Raw genomic sequence first — 15,433 nt, 5'->3', positions numbered from 1 at the left:
AAGCCGCTAGGGACCTTGGTGGCTCAACAGGTAACCATGAGGACAGAACCATTTGTGCTTGATGTCGTGGTGATTCCCTTGAAGAAAAAGGGATACGACACCATTCTTGGAAGGGGATGGCTGGTCGCAGTCAAGGTAAATCACAATTGGAAAAATAATATTTTGTTGATGGAAAGCGGAGGGTGGAAGTTCCCCATTGACCTCTGAGCACAAATAGTGAGTGAAGAAATGGTGGCATCGTCAGAGTCTGAGTCAGACGGGTAACATCGGATGGAGGGAAGAGCTTGCATGGATTCGAATGATGAGGGCACTTTGGAATTGGAGGAATGTTCAAGAGATGAGACTAGTTCAATGAATGGACCTTTCCATTGGCAAATGGAAGATTATGAGCTCTTCCATTCTTGCATGCTAGGCATCGAGGAACCTGAAGGTGAGAAGGAATTATTCCCACTAGAGTTTGTGGAATATAAAGAAGGTAATGCAAAGATCAACGAGAGTCTCGCCCATCATTTTGAAGGGAAATCCATTAGATACAAAGAGCCGTCAGTAGAGGCCATAAATCTTGGTGATACGGAAAACTCAAGGAACATACTTGTTAGAGATGACTGGAACCTCATACTAAAGGTTGTTGCATTTAAAATCTTTATGGAGTATAAAGATGTATTTGCCTGGACTTATAAGGATTTAACAGGGGTCTGGCAGAGATGTGCGTTCATCGCATACCTTTGGTGCCCGAAGTCATACTTGTGCAGAAGCGACCATATGAAATGAATAAGAACTACGTAGCATATGTAGATGAGGAAATACAACGAATCTTGGAAGTTGGCATAATATTCAAAGTCCAAACAAGTGAGTGGGTGTCACTAATCGTAATATCCATGAAGGACGGGAACCAAATCTGGATATGTGCGGACTTCTGGTGCCTGAATGTTGTCACAATTCCCTTCTCATCCCATTTACAGACATAATTCTCGAAGAAGTGGCAGGACACAAGCTGTACTCCTTCATGGATGGATTCTCTGGCTATAACCAAATCTCCATTGCTGAAGAAGATAAATTGAAAACTACCTTTTTGATGGAGGATGGAGTATATGCTTACAAGTGGATGCCCTTCGGATTGTGTAATGCACCTGCTACATTCTAGAGAATCATTTTACACATATTTGACAAAATGTCAGTAGGCAACTTCTAAGCATTTTTGGATGATTGGTTCATCTTCAATGGACATGACAACCACTTGAAGGCACTCCAGGAATGTATGGAGAGGCGTTGGCGGGCAAGGCTAGCACTGAACCCTAAAAAGTGTTGGTTCATGGTTCCTCAAGGGAAATTACTTGGGCCCATTGTTTGCAAGGATTGAAAACCGACCCGGACGAAGTGCGGTTAATTGTGGAAATGGAAGTGATGCAGGAGCATCTTGCATGGGAAAATTATTGAAAAAAAAAAATATTAGAAAAAAAAAAAAAATTGGGAAAAAAAAAAAAAAAAAAATTTGTGGAGGAGAGAGAAAGTGACGAAAATTAGAGGAGAAATAATAAAAAATAAAATAAATGGAAAAAGAAGAAAAGAAAGGAAAAGGGGATTTCTATTTTCGAGGTGCATAGGTGGCATAATAGAAAAAAAAATAAAAATAAATGGTTGTCATTCCATTTATCGAGGTGTGTGGGTAGAATTCTAGAAAGTTATGAATATTGTAGAAAGTTGTGGATATTGTAGAAGGTTATGGAAGTTGTAGAAGGTTGTGGAGGAGTTCTAGAAGGTTGTGGATAAGTCATGTATTGGGTGGTAAGTGCCTATTTAAGCAAGGCATATGAGCATTTCTAATCAAGCTTGAGAAGTGGAAGCTCAAGGAGTAGAAGTTCGAGAAGGAGAAGCTCGAGAAAGAGTAGCTTGGGAAGTAGAAGCTATGGAAGGTGAAGCTTGGAAAGCTGAAAGCTTTGGAAGGAAAAGCTTGAATGTGTGAAAGTTGGAAGGTGTGAAGGCTTCAAGGTGTGAAAGAGGAGGAAGTGAAGAGTGAGTTTTCCTGAGTTTGTGAACAGAGCGCCGAATGTGAGGCAGTTTACAACAGGATTGTGATGGAGTTGTGAGTGTGTAGACAGAGCGCCGAATGTGAGGCAGTTTACACTTGGATCTTGGATAAGGTTGGAGAAGAGCTAGTGGCTGCGGTTTAGAAACAAGGAGGTTGCTTGGTGGCTTGTGAGCACAAGTTGAGATCTTGGAGGTTTCTACCAGAGTGTGGATCTGGACTAGCTTGGTCTTGGATTGGATCTTGAGAGATCTTGCAGAAATGTTATTGTAATTGCTAAGGATTTTCAAATTTAATAAAATTTCTTGGGAAGCATTTTATCTCTCTTTGTCTTCATATTGTTGCATTCTTGGTTATGAGTTGGTAGGGTGGCGTGGCCCTTCATCAGTGGTATCAGAGCATACTGTCATCAAGTGCTATTAGAGCGTACCTTCATCAAGTGGTATCAGAGCGGACTTTCATCAGGAAGCCCCGACAGAGGTTATTGGAGTAAAATCTTTTCTTGGGCACATTGGATACTACAGTCGGTTCATAAAGAACTACTCCCGAATTGCTCTTCTCCTTGACAAGTTGACACAGAAGGGAGAACCGTACGTATGGAGCTTCGAGTAGGAGACTGCCTTCACAGAGTTGAAGAATAGATTTTTGGGGGCGCCCATCTTGGGATACCCAAACTAGGACAAGGAGCTCCACGTCCATATAGATGCTTCTAACTTCACCATAAGTGCAACGTTGGCGCGAATTGGCGACCATGGCCTTGATCACCCAGTATAGTTTGCAAGCCGGCTACTTTCAAAAGTCGAGAATAATTACAACACCATTGAAAGGGAGGCCCTCGGGATGGTGTATGCTGTACAAAAGTTTTGACATTTCCTCTTGGCTACACCATTCACCTTTTACGTAGACCACCAGGCGCTGATGTACCTGGTGAAAAAACCAATCATCGAAGGAAGGATTAGTAGATGGTTGTTACTATTGCAAGAGTTCACCTTCACCATTATTGTGTGACCAGGGAAAGTCATGTCATTGCCAACCAGCTCTCCCAAATCAAGTCAGGAGAGCCGCTAGAAGGGGTCAATGACGATTTTCTGGATGTACACTTGTTCAGGATCACCATGCTTCTAGGATGGTATAAGTCTATTGGGGAATATTTATCCACATCCCAATTTCCAAGGGAGATTCCATTAGGCAAATGGTGGAAGCTAGTGTTAAGGAGCTGGACTTTCCAACTGATAAATGGCCTCCTATATAAGATGGGCCCAAACCAAGTACTAAGATAATGCATAATGGAAGAGGAAATGCAGAGTGTTTTGAGGGAAACGCATGAAGGTCCGACAGGCAACCACATGGCACTCGACACAATTGCACGAAAGGTCTTGCTTGCTAGATTATGGTGGCCCACACTTTACAATGATGCATAGGAATAGGTGTTAAGGTGTGATACATGCCAGAGAGTCAGCAAAGCACTTAAGCGGGACTTCATGCTGTTAAACTCTTCCCATGCTCAGGAATTGTTTGATCATTGGGGATTGGACTTTGTGGCTTTGCTGAAGGCAAGTAGGGCCTGGCGTTGCTGATACATGGTAGTGGCCACTGAATATTTAACAAAGTGGGTAGAGGCGTGGGCACTACCAAAGAACTCTGTAATAAGTACCACAAAGTTTTTATATGAATAGATCATCACACGGTACGACATACCCATCTAGTTGACAAGTGACAGAGGAGGTCACTTTGTGAATCACGTGATCAAATTACTGACAACTGAATTCAAGATTTTTCATTCGTTATCGACTCCATATTACCCACGAGCCAATGGCTAGGGAGAAGCGACAAACAAAATCCTTGTGGCTATCATATATAAATCATGTAGAGTAGAATAGGCAGATTGGGAGGAAAAGTTTCCTTCGGCTTTATGGGCCTACTGCACAACATTCAAAATCACAATTGGACAAATGTCGTTCCAGTTAATGTTTGGGCAAGAAGGCGTGGTACTAGCTGAATTCATGGTCTTGAGCCTTCGGATTGCAATTAAAAATAGACTCAGAGATGTGGAAAATCTACGAGAGCGCCTATATCAACTAAACAAATTGGATGAACGAAGATTAACAGCACAATGGGCGATGGTGGTGGCGCAAACTCGTCACAAGGCATGGCACGATAAATATTTGAAAAGGACGAGGTTCCAACTAGGTCAATTGGGGCTTCGTTATAATGGCTGCAATGAGATAAAATCGGGGAAATTCAAGGTCAAATGGATTGGACCATATAAAATCAGAGAATTTGGCGATAATGGTTCTATAAATTTATGAACCTTGGATGGGTGAAATTCCTAACACCATTAATGGATCGAAGCTAAAGATCTATAATGAACGATAGGAAGGTGAGGTAAGGGGCAATTGGAAATTGGACTTGGGAAGTTAAAAGAATTTTTTTTTTTTAAATGAAAAAAGAACCAGCAGAAAGTGTCCCACAGACCTGTGATGACCCTCAGACACCATGTGGTCGTGAACACAATTATCCCACGGACACCACGTCGTCGCAGATACAAGTGTTTCGCGGGTGTGAGGTGGACCACGGGTAAAGTCACTTTTGTGAACTGTGGAGGGAAGCAAGGAAACATCCCATGTGAAAGGAACAGGTCCGTCCATCCACGGATAAGTGGGAAAAAAAAGCCCATGGGGAAGTGAAACAACACTCCGCAGAGAGAACACATAAAGGGCATGTCATGTGGGAAGGGAGATAAGAGCAAAACAAGAAAGTTTCTGTGTGGAGAAGAGTAGGGGACATTCTGTGGGGGAAGAAAGGAGAAACGGGCACATCTTGCGGGGAGGAAGAGAAAACAAATGTCCCGTGGAGAGGGAAAACATAAGAGGGCATTCTGTGAGGAAAGATAAAAGAAATGGATGCAGAGAGAAGGAAAATGCTCCACCGATAAGGGTTAGCCACGGGAAAGACGAAAGTAATAAGAGGAAGCCATTGCTGTCCATTTCCATGGGGAAGAAGAATACGTTCCGCAGGAGTTGCAAATAACATAGTGCTGGGAGAGCAGGAAAGGGGTTGCAAGATGTGTTGTAGAGAAGTAAAAAAAAAGCAACCACATGGAGGAACCGTAACCGTCGTCGTTGCAATAAAGACAAAACAAGGGATGGTTAATCAATTGGAGTATGCAGTCTGCAGGGAAAAGGAGATAGTGGAAAGATCAATTGAAGGAGAATAGTGTCGAGATGGACAAGAATGCGAGAATTTTGGCCTCAAGAGTCAGTGTTACAAGGCCGGGAGCATTGAGTAGCAAGAAGCAGAAGGTGCATCCTGAAATGTAGCCATTGGCATAGAAGGCCGACCTTTCTCACCTCAGTACAATTTGAAGGGCTGAATGGCAGTGAGTGTCGCAGATGGTGGCAGGAAACGACTGACATAGACCTTATCAAACGAATACTGACCCATGCGCAAGTACATTGGGCGATTCAACTTCCGATGTTTTCCATACGGTTGTTTGAGACGATATTAAGAACTATGATCGAAACACACAACAGGCATAGCAGAACAAGTATATTTGTATACAAGAAGCATCATCTCATAGTCTTCTTCAAAGCTTGTGATTTCACTAGGGTTCTTGGCATTCCTGGCCAAGGAGGCTGCAAAGAGGTGACTACGGACCACAAACTGCCGCAAGAACATAAGGAGTACTAGGTGAAGTTGGTGGGACACGACCTCACGCTAGAGGAATTTGAGTCCATAAAGGGTACTAAGAGTCGAGGACTGCGGCAAGACTTCATCTAGGAAGGCCATTGGCGATGCATCATGAATTTGATGAATAGTAGGTTAATCGGGGCAAGTAGGGCTTTAGATATCATCTTGCTATAGATTACATTCATGAATGACATTATGAATGGTACGATATATGATTGGGTGACTATCCTCGCTGATAGAATGGAGGAATTCATGACATTGCAGCATCGTGCATTCTATATGCCGCACCATGCCATCAGGTATTTCTTGAAGCAGCAACACTCCATCAAATTCCAGCGGATGAGTTTGAAATCCCACCAAGAGGAAGATTGGCACCGGGAGAACCCCTAGTATTCTACTGGAGGCATTTGGACACAGGTGGCATAGTGGCCGGCCAGAAGAGGGTATTGTAGGGCTTAGATGCGTGTAGTGACATTGATAGTGGATAGGAGGATACCACAGAGGATAGTGGGACCGATTTAGAGGAAGAGAGTGTCTCGACAGAGGCTGGGAATGATGAGACAGATGGAGGATCCACACTTTCCACTCAGTTGCTGACTTCAGCACAATTAATACCCATCCCCATGTGACTTATTCCTTCTTTCGTCCAGAGGCATGTGCCCGTTGTTATGACTCCACCCACAACCATGGAAGAGAGCACAGATGTATTGGCTCAGGTCCCAATAGATTCAATTGTCCCATATCTAGTAGCAGTAGTGCTAACGGCAGGGTTTGTGGAGATGTAGCACCAGAGCCCGAGCCTCAAGTTCGACTAGACGTGATTGGCATAGAGGCAGTTATCACTATAGCCTCATCCCTGTTGGCCAAACCTATGAGTGTGGCCTAGCTAGCACAGCCAGAAGTCAAGAGTGTTGAAATGGCCTAGCCAACACAATTAGAGGACGAGGGTGTTGAGGTGATTGACTAAGCTAGTGTATTCTTGAGATGACAGTTCTGACTCATTCCTGCAAATGTCGGTTCCTCCATTCAGTCCTTAAAGCGGGGAGAGGTATTCACACAAGTAGCTGTCGTTCTAGTGCCACAGGAGTCAAGAGTGCCATAGTCCGAGGATGTGCCCGGAGATGAGGAGGTTGCACCGGAGGTGGACATGGCTGCCACAGAAGGGGCAAAGATGGATACAGAGATGGATGTGGAGTAGGATCCTGACACTGAGGACAGACTGAATTATGGGTTGGATGAGGAGAGAGCATATTATACATTAGGGCCATGGAGGTTGTATTGGAGAGAGGTCGAATTATTGGACAACATGCTTTGACCCGTAGAAGGGAGTTGCAGTTGATCAAAGCTTATATCCTGTCCGTAGCGTTTATGTTCTTGCTTTGAGGCCAGAGGATGGCCAGCCGTGGAAACATCAAAGATGTTGGCTGATTGGGCTACAAAGCCCGAGTTGGGACCATGCAACACTACTATGGAGAAGCTTGCACATGAGATAGTAAGGGCATATAAAGACGTCTAGTATGCTCATCAACGTGCAAAGGCAGATAGAGAAGTAGAGAGGGTTGTAGCTGCGAGGTCCAGGGCAGTCGACGCAAAAGCTCGAGAGGAGCTAGCTGCTGAATTGACTATTCAGCAAGTAGCATAGGCGGCAGAGTGAGCATTGCTCTTGCAAGACAAGGAAAAGGCCGAAAAAGGATTTTAGGCAGCCCAGACTCAGGCCATGGAGGCAGCAAATCTCCTAAAGGAGGCGGTGGAAGTTAACACATGGATGCAAAAGGACTTATGTATACGCATCAATCGGCTGAACACTTTAGGGACGCAACCTCCTCACTAGTCTTTGTTTGTTTCTATGTTTGTTGTCTCCTAATTTTGTCAGTTTTGAGTCGCCAGGAGACGACTTTTCTTTTTTGGGGGGAATGATGTCCGACAAACTGGGTAGTTAGATGGTTACTAGTACAAGCACGGTTGTGTCGTTTCATTGGCACCATGTCGGATGTTATAAATGTAGCTTACACTTATGTATATGGCATCATATTGGTATCGAACATTATTGTTCTATACGGAAGCATTTGATGAATGAATAGTATTTCGCTTTGTTAAGTTATTCACCCATGGGCTGAACAGCATTGACAGCAAGGATAAACTCCCTTAAAAGCATCTCTTGAAGAAAACTTCCCTGTAGGTAATGAAGTCAATTCTTGAAATGTTGCAAATCCATTCATAAACAAAACTGTGGAAATCAAATTATCCGTGATGGCTATTCTGACTAGCAAGGTTGTTTCAAACCGTCAACCATTTTGTACATATCTGTGCAGACCGTTATAATGATTTGCTAAACATTAATTTGTATCATTGTTAACCATAATTGGAAGTTCTGTCTCATACAGTCAATGTATGAAGATTTCAGACAAAATTTGAATTAAAAAAAAGAATATATTCATATTTCCAAGCCAAAGTTTTAAGAGGCGCATATTTGACTGTATGCTCTTCGGTCATCACGAGTTGAAACAATTCTAGGTGTATGTACTGTTCCATCAAATGCTTTCTGCAGTCCTTAGTAGCCTCAATGTCACAATTCAATATCATTATGCTTCAGATAACATGAGCACAGTTGCTCTTTAGATTTGTATCAATCATCATTCTTGTTCTTAGTGCTTTCCAAAAGGAGAGTTGTGCAAATGAATGGCCTCTTTTGATCTGTGTTATGTTCAACACAGTGTGACTTGCTTTATTGACTGCCTTGAGACTGAGGTTCAATGCTAGACCAAGTGCAGAATGCTTCTTTTATGCTGCAACATGAATAGGTGCCATTCCTTTCACATTCAACTTATAACAGGCAGAAGAATCGACTTTCAGCAACTCTCGCACCATTTGTAAATGTTTATCTTCCCTAGAAATTGCCAAGTGCACTATATCTTCTGAAGGTAGACACTTTAAACAAGTCTTTTATTCCAATTTCGGCATGTTGTAAAATATCATCAATTTTATGATAAAAGATTTAAGTGTGCGCTAAAGTGGAGGCCAAAATTTTAAGGCTCCATCAGGCCTTAATTAGATAACTCAGTCTGCCTTTATAAGACAGTACTTTCACTCTGAGATCAGTCCAGTTTCCCCATAGCCTCAGACTTGGTAATAAAATGATATAATTACAATCAAACATAATATATATTTGTATTTATTTGAAATACTTATATCTAAATCAAATTGATCATAAGGAGCTTGCATGTTCTAAGATCTAACTCAGAAATCCTTGTCTGAAGCATGCAAGAATCAATCAGCTAGGTACTGAGTTGCAGACCTAAAGTGCAGAGGAAACCACAATTGAAGGTGTTTTCTGTTTGTTGGCCTAGCTTCCAACAGCTTTGACCATAAGACTTAGGTAAATCTTTGGGAGTGTACGGAATAAATGTTGGGGAAAGAGCAATGATCCTTTCCTTTTAACATGGTAAAACTGATCCTGTAACAGTTATTGTGGCACGAGTATTTCTTAAAGCAAAAACACTAGCTTAAGCCATGACTATTTTGAAAAAGCAGTAAGTTCTTTTTTTATGTTCCTTCCAAAAAAGGGGAATCGGAGTTCTGTTTACTTTGACATAGTTAAGCACTGTTATTTGTGCTTTACACATGTTTGGGCAAATCAGTTATATGATTATATGTAGTGAGTTCACCGAGAAAGATATTTGCTATAAGCTTAATGCCAATTGATTATCATGGAAGGGTGTTCAGATATCGTGTAACACATGATAAAACATGAGAGTAATTTGTTGAAAGTTCTTGAGGCAAGTCAACTAATTTAAGTTATATACATCTATTTTATCCTATTTTGCTTCATTGTGTCATAATATTTAATATATTCATCATCTCATTTGATATCATATACAGTTTTGAGCAGAGATTAAGTGATTTCAGTTCCTAGTACATGTCTTTTTGTGGTAGAAGGTTCTGACATATAATAATATTTGTTTTTTTAATTTGTTTGCATTTCCTCTAGGTTGAAAACATCAATCTACATATCGGAACTAAGAAATGAAATTCAAAAGTTGGAGAGATTGTCAGTCAGAAACAGGTTCTCCAAGCGTCGCAGAAAATCTCCTGTTGCCTCTAAGAAATCTATGGAAAATGGAAGAGAATCCTTATTTGACGTGACGTTGTCTATCCATATCATGTGTCCTCGTAGACATGTCACAGAACTTCCATTGCCAGATGACATTCCAGAGGGAGTGCTTTGTTGTTCCCTTTAATGGTAATTAAATTTCTGTAGCTTTATGTTTACAAAATTTCATGTTATGAACCTCCTACTGAATTATCTTTTTCATTTTTCTTATTGAGACTAGAAAAGCTAAAAGTTTTAGATCTTGGGATATAAATAATAGTGTTAAATCCAGTCTCTCTCTGGTAGAGCCTTGCAATGCCTTCCACACATCTCCTTGAATGAAACCCAAATACTAAAGTTGTTCTATCCTTATCCTCTCCTTATCCTCTGTAATTTTGTTTTCTCAAATAGCTTGATTTCTTTTGGTGTTTCATGATTCTGTTACAAAAGATGTTGAGTAAACGATCATGTCACCTATTTCCTCTTTTCTTCTATATAAACACATATTTTTGTCCTTGCTGTAAATAAGAGTCTGGGATTAAGTGAGACATTTAAAGTTACATCTATTATAAGCTCGGCTCATAAGATAGCATGTGGCGATGTAGCATATCTGTTTATATATTGGGTTAAGTCCATAGAATGTTCATAAGCGTTGATTAGGTCTATGTTAGAAATCTTAATGATTAGAGTCTCGGATTCTTCCAAGCAAGATTTAGATTCCTCAAGAGAGAACTTCGGGTTAGTCACTTCTATACCTTCTGACATTCTGTTAAAGAACAATTCATATTCTTTGGAACACTTGTAATTGATGCCAACTTCGGCTTATTTGAGTTCCTTCCATCTGGTTTGTTAAAATTCCAAGGTTGTCCGAACTCCCATTGGAAACAATGTGGGAAACTTTTCCTTCCCCAAAAAAGTGAAAGAAACTAGTTTACAATCCAACAACTCTTGAAGGGTGGACATACATGAATATGTAGGGAGTCAGTTTTATGTACATATTTTTTGAATTTAGTTAAAATATATGTCAAGAAAAAAAAATCTGGGTTGCATTGGAGTTATCTACAAAAGATAAATGAAGAAATATGCGTACATCTCAAGATATAATACTTAATTTTATTTTTGAAGACCATTCTCAAAAGATTATACTGGTTAAACTTAGCACCTAATATCAACAATTCCTTGACACATAACAAAACTATTTTTAAAACTACCAATTATATTATATCATTTACCTTTTAGTGATCATGCACATTGATTAGTATAAAACAAATGCCTAGTTTTTCCAAGAATTTAGGCTAAACAATATCCACAAATCCCATGTTTCTTTCATCTTCTTCATTGAGAGCGTCTTTATAAGGCATGCTGTTATCATGGCATCGTTGTATCGCCAGGAGATTCTAGTCGTGTCAGATGCCTATAAACTGGAGTATCCCATTCAGGGCCTCTTCTGGTGGTTTCAATGGAATTCTCTCTTTGCACTTAAGTTTGCTTGGGTTAAGAGCTACTCCAGCATACTCTTGAAACATTTCAGATGATCTCTTGGCATTTTCAGATAGAAAATAAAAACCTTCTATGGTTCCTAGAGTCTGTCGATTCTGAAGAATGAGAGTATACACGAGTTATTTTCAATAAGCCAATAGCTTCAATCCTTGTTTATTGTTGTAGCTGGGTACAATACAACAAACAGCTTGGACCTATTGTTCTCTGAGCTGGGCTAATAAACACTTCTTCATAAATGTTTTTATTAAGATTTTGAAGGGCGGCAGTCACATCAATGGTGGTGGGTAACGAAACAGTAGCACAGTTATGTTATTCAGGTTACTTGGGGATGGCTCTGACTTGGAGGATGATTCCTAAAAGATACATTAAAAAATGTTACACCTTATATCAGACAGTAACCCTAAATTTGATGTTTGCAAATGAATTAAGAAAAAAATTGGTCTTTGCGGAATACATGATGTATGTAAGTAGACTGTTAGGCAAATGTTTTTTGTGCAACAAAGGTCTCAGTCAAGAATTGGTTTCTCCAAAACAACTATGCAATATAAACAAAACCTTAGACAATTAGACTCCACTATCAATAGGATCATGTTATCTTTGTAAGAGGGTGGGAATTCACCATTCCCAAAAAGGGAGCTCTAAAATAGGATACGTTCATTCATCAAATTATAAGTGAAAGTGGATTTTTGCGGATGATGTAGTTGCTAATGTGCTGATAGATATGTATGCAAAATTTGGAAGCATGCACAATGCACTTAAAACTGTTTGACAGAACGCCTCAGAGAGATGTGGTTTTATGCAATGCAATGCTCGTAGGGTGTGCATGTAGCAGTGTCCTTGACGAGGGCCTAAGGATTTTTAAAGAAATACATAAAACAAATGTGATCTCATAAAATGTAATGACTGTACGATATAAACAAAATGAGTTTGTTGAAAAGGTATTGCAAGTTTTTTAAGCATATGCAGTTGATAGGTGCGAAGGCAAATTTCACAACCTGTCAACGTCCTCGCAGCGTTAGAACAGGGGGTGGATATTCATCAAAACATAATTGAAAGTATATTTTTTTTTCTCAAATGTCCTGATTATGAATGTTGATTTAATATATAGGCATGGTTAATCTTCTATTTTAATATTGTATGTATTGTGATCATTTAATAGGATTTTGTTGAGATATTTATATATAAAATAATTATGTAGCAACTATTTTTTCATATCAAATTTATACATTTAATAAGATTTAAATTTCATGGAATATTTCTTATTCAAAAAGCTTTTTAAAATCGTTTTCCTATACTAAACATTGAATTTTCCTACAAAGACAAAAATATAAATGTCTAATTTGGAAACAAGTAAGGCGAACTATATATTTAACTAATTATACACCAAAATTATTATTTGTTTGTTACAATAAAAAAATCTAAAATTCTAATTAAAAATGGGAAAATAACATGTTTAAAATATCATTACATAATTAGTAGAACTTGAATTATACATATTAAATTAGAATCTAAAAGCCTTAGTTTTATAAGTTAATTTTTTTAAAAAAAAGTGTACTAAAATGATTCTCGAGAGCCGCTGATGTTTGATAATGATCCTTATCAATTGATGATGTTAAAGAGTTTCCTATGACAAGGTAATGTCCTCATCTGTTGTGCCTCTTCCCTCCTTGATGGATAGGAATCCTCACTCCCCATAATTTTTTAATCGCCACGTTTGAAGAATATAACCAAGAAGGGGATGCATCATTGGAATATTATGATTTTATAGTATCCCCAATATTTTAATCCCTTTATACATTTTTCTTTTCTGATTTTTCCGTGATTTTGTCTATTTGCTTCAAAGTTATCATTAATGACATAACTAGCACTTGCACCTTTGAAGGGTGCGAGAGTTAAGCCGAAAGTCTTGTATATCTTATATGATGTTCTTGGCTAGTTGTCTCTTTTTTTTTGTATAATTGTATATAGATTATTTTTCATTTTGGATAAAATTTTGTTTTGACATTTTTTTAACTTACATTTTTCGAAGTGATTTGGACATTTTTGACTTTCTATAGTATAGAGATTCTCATTTATTTTGAGGATTTGTAATTTTCCCTACTTTATGGAGATTCTTTGTTTTTTTCATTTTTTCCTTATGTATGAGAAACTTACACATTTATTTTATTCACTATTGTACATTAAATATTTGTATTTCTAAGTATATAAATTCTTATATGTTTTTTGAATACTCATTTCTACAAATATATTAACTTTATTTTGTTTTGACTTTATGCAGATTCTTTTCTTTGTATTTTCATTGATTCTTTGTATTTTCATTTTTTCCTTATGTATGAGAAACTTACTCATTTATTTTATTCACTATTGTACATTAAATATTTTTATTTCTAAGTATATAAATTCTTATATGTTTTGACTTTTCAATACTCATTTCTACAAATATATTAACTTTATTTTATTTTGTAAGTAAAATAAGAAGAAAAATATAGATAGTGAAAATTAATGAAACATTTTGAAAATTTTTGAGTTTAATAAATTTTCATTTTTAATATTTTTTTAATTTATATTTAGAATATAATGCTTAACATGTTTTTACATTTGATATTATTTCAGGTTTTATTCATGGTCTGAATATTCTCTTATCATACATCCTTTGGTTCATTTGGAAGTTCAAAAATGAGGAAAAATTTCAAGGTAATGGAAGAGTTCTTACGGGGTTTTCTAAAAAGCTCATATGTTTTAAAATCATCTCATAGGTTTGTTGTGTGATGTGGTTTGAAAGAGGAAAGTTGGAAAGAATTCTTCATGATGGCCACGCTACCATGTTTATTTATGAAATGAAAAATGGTCTCCAATGGGCCAGTATAGCTGATAACCAGGATGCCCTTGACAATGCTCTTAAAAAGCTCATTAATGAAATCAGAGAAACTAGAGGCCCTTTTTTTGATCTGCTAGAACTCTTTGCTCATGTCTTCGAAAGGAAAAAAGTTGTCTGGATGGAGGGGGATCAAGGATGGACCTCTTGGGTTGATGATCACAACGATGTTATTCATTAATTGTTGCTTCTCCTTTTTTCGTATTATGCATTTGAAAACTGCTATATTATGATGGTTGTATATAGTTAGTGGTTACTTGTTTTAGTGGACTTGGTGGGGCGATGCTTCCCCCTCTCTCCTTTTTGTAATCTTTTTTTTTGATTAATTGATTTATAATTCAAAAAAAAAAAAGTTTATAATTTAAGCCAAGAGGATTAACCTTATGCAACTTACCTCCTTATAGAACCCTAGTAAATGTAATCGTGCAAGGAAAAAAACTCACAACTGTCATCTAGAATTCAAATTAATGAACAATTATATATTTAATATTACAGTCTCAATCCTATGTCAAAGACAGATTTCATATTGTTGGCTTCCATTCATTCCTCTATTTCCCAACAACTTGGTAATGGATGACTATCGTTGGATATTTAATGTGCATTTAGTTATTCTTTATCTTCATTATAATTATATATGCCTCAAATTATTATTTCCGATGCAAAATGGACAACCTAGCTATTTGAATTCAACAATTTAAAATTGTTTCTATCTCATCATCTATATCTCTGTCTCCATCTTTTTCTATATTTATGTAGCTTATGTTTTTATATCCATATCTCTCTCTAATTTGCACTCTCTCCCTATCTACCTCCCTATCCTTATATCATTCTTACACACATACACTTTTTCCTCTACCCCTATCTCTATCTTATCATACCCCTTTCTTTAAGGTTTAACTTTCACTATATATATTTTATTTTCTCAAATTCTCTTTGATATTCTATTTGTAACTATCTATATACTATCTATCACCTCAAATATCTTTATTATATCTTTTCATCCCCCCACCTCACTCTCTCCTCTTCATCTACCTCTCCCTCCTACTTCCTTCTTTGTTTTTCCTTATCTCTATATCTCTTCATATTATTCATGTTATTCACTCTCTATGGCCCCTCTCCCTATCATGCCCAAAACTACGAGGGCAAAAACACACACACTATTTAAAAATAAAAAATAAAAAATTAAAATGTACAACATGATAAGGTTATGCTCACAGTTAGGTAAGGGTTTTCTATATTGTTAAATTAATAC

At 38.0% G+C, this 15,433-nt stretch overlaps 1 protein-coding gene across 1 annotated transcript in view; it reads left to right on the top strand.

The window, feature by feature from the left end:
- Window positions 1-14,551, top strand: part of LOC149553109 (uncharacterized) — a 136,333-nt gene extending 121,782 nt beyond the window's left edge. Inside the window, exons 6-7 of the mRNA XM_089789836.1 lie at window positions 9,705-9,956; window positions 13,920-14,551. Coding sequence (XP_089645962.1) covers window positions 9,705-9,954 — 250 coding nt within the window. The 3' untranslated portion in view covers window positions 9,955-9,956; window positions 13,920-14,551. The remainder of the gene's footprint in view (window positions 1-9,704; window positions 9,957-13,919) is intronic.
- Window positions 14,552-15,433: the final 882 nt, after the last annotated feature.

Source organism: Cupressus sempervirens, chromosome 6 (assembly GCF_028749045.1).
Source record: "Cupressus sempervirens isolate cs-2001-9-10 chromosome 6, ASM2874904v1, whole genome shotgun sequence".
NCBI lineage: Eukaryota > Viridiplantae > Streptophyta > Pinopsida > Cupressales > Cupressaceae > Cupressus > Cupressus sempervirens.
Note: the sequence above shows the minus strand (reverse complement) of the source record. Positions and strands in the feature narration are given on the sequence as shown.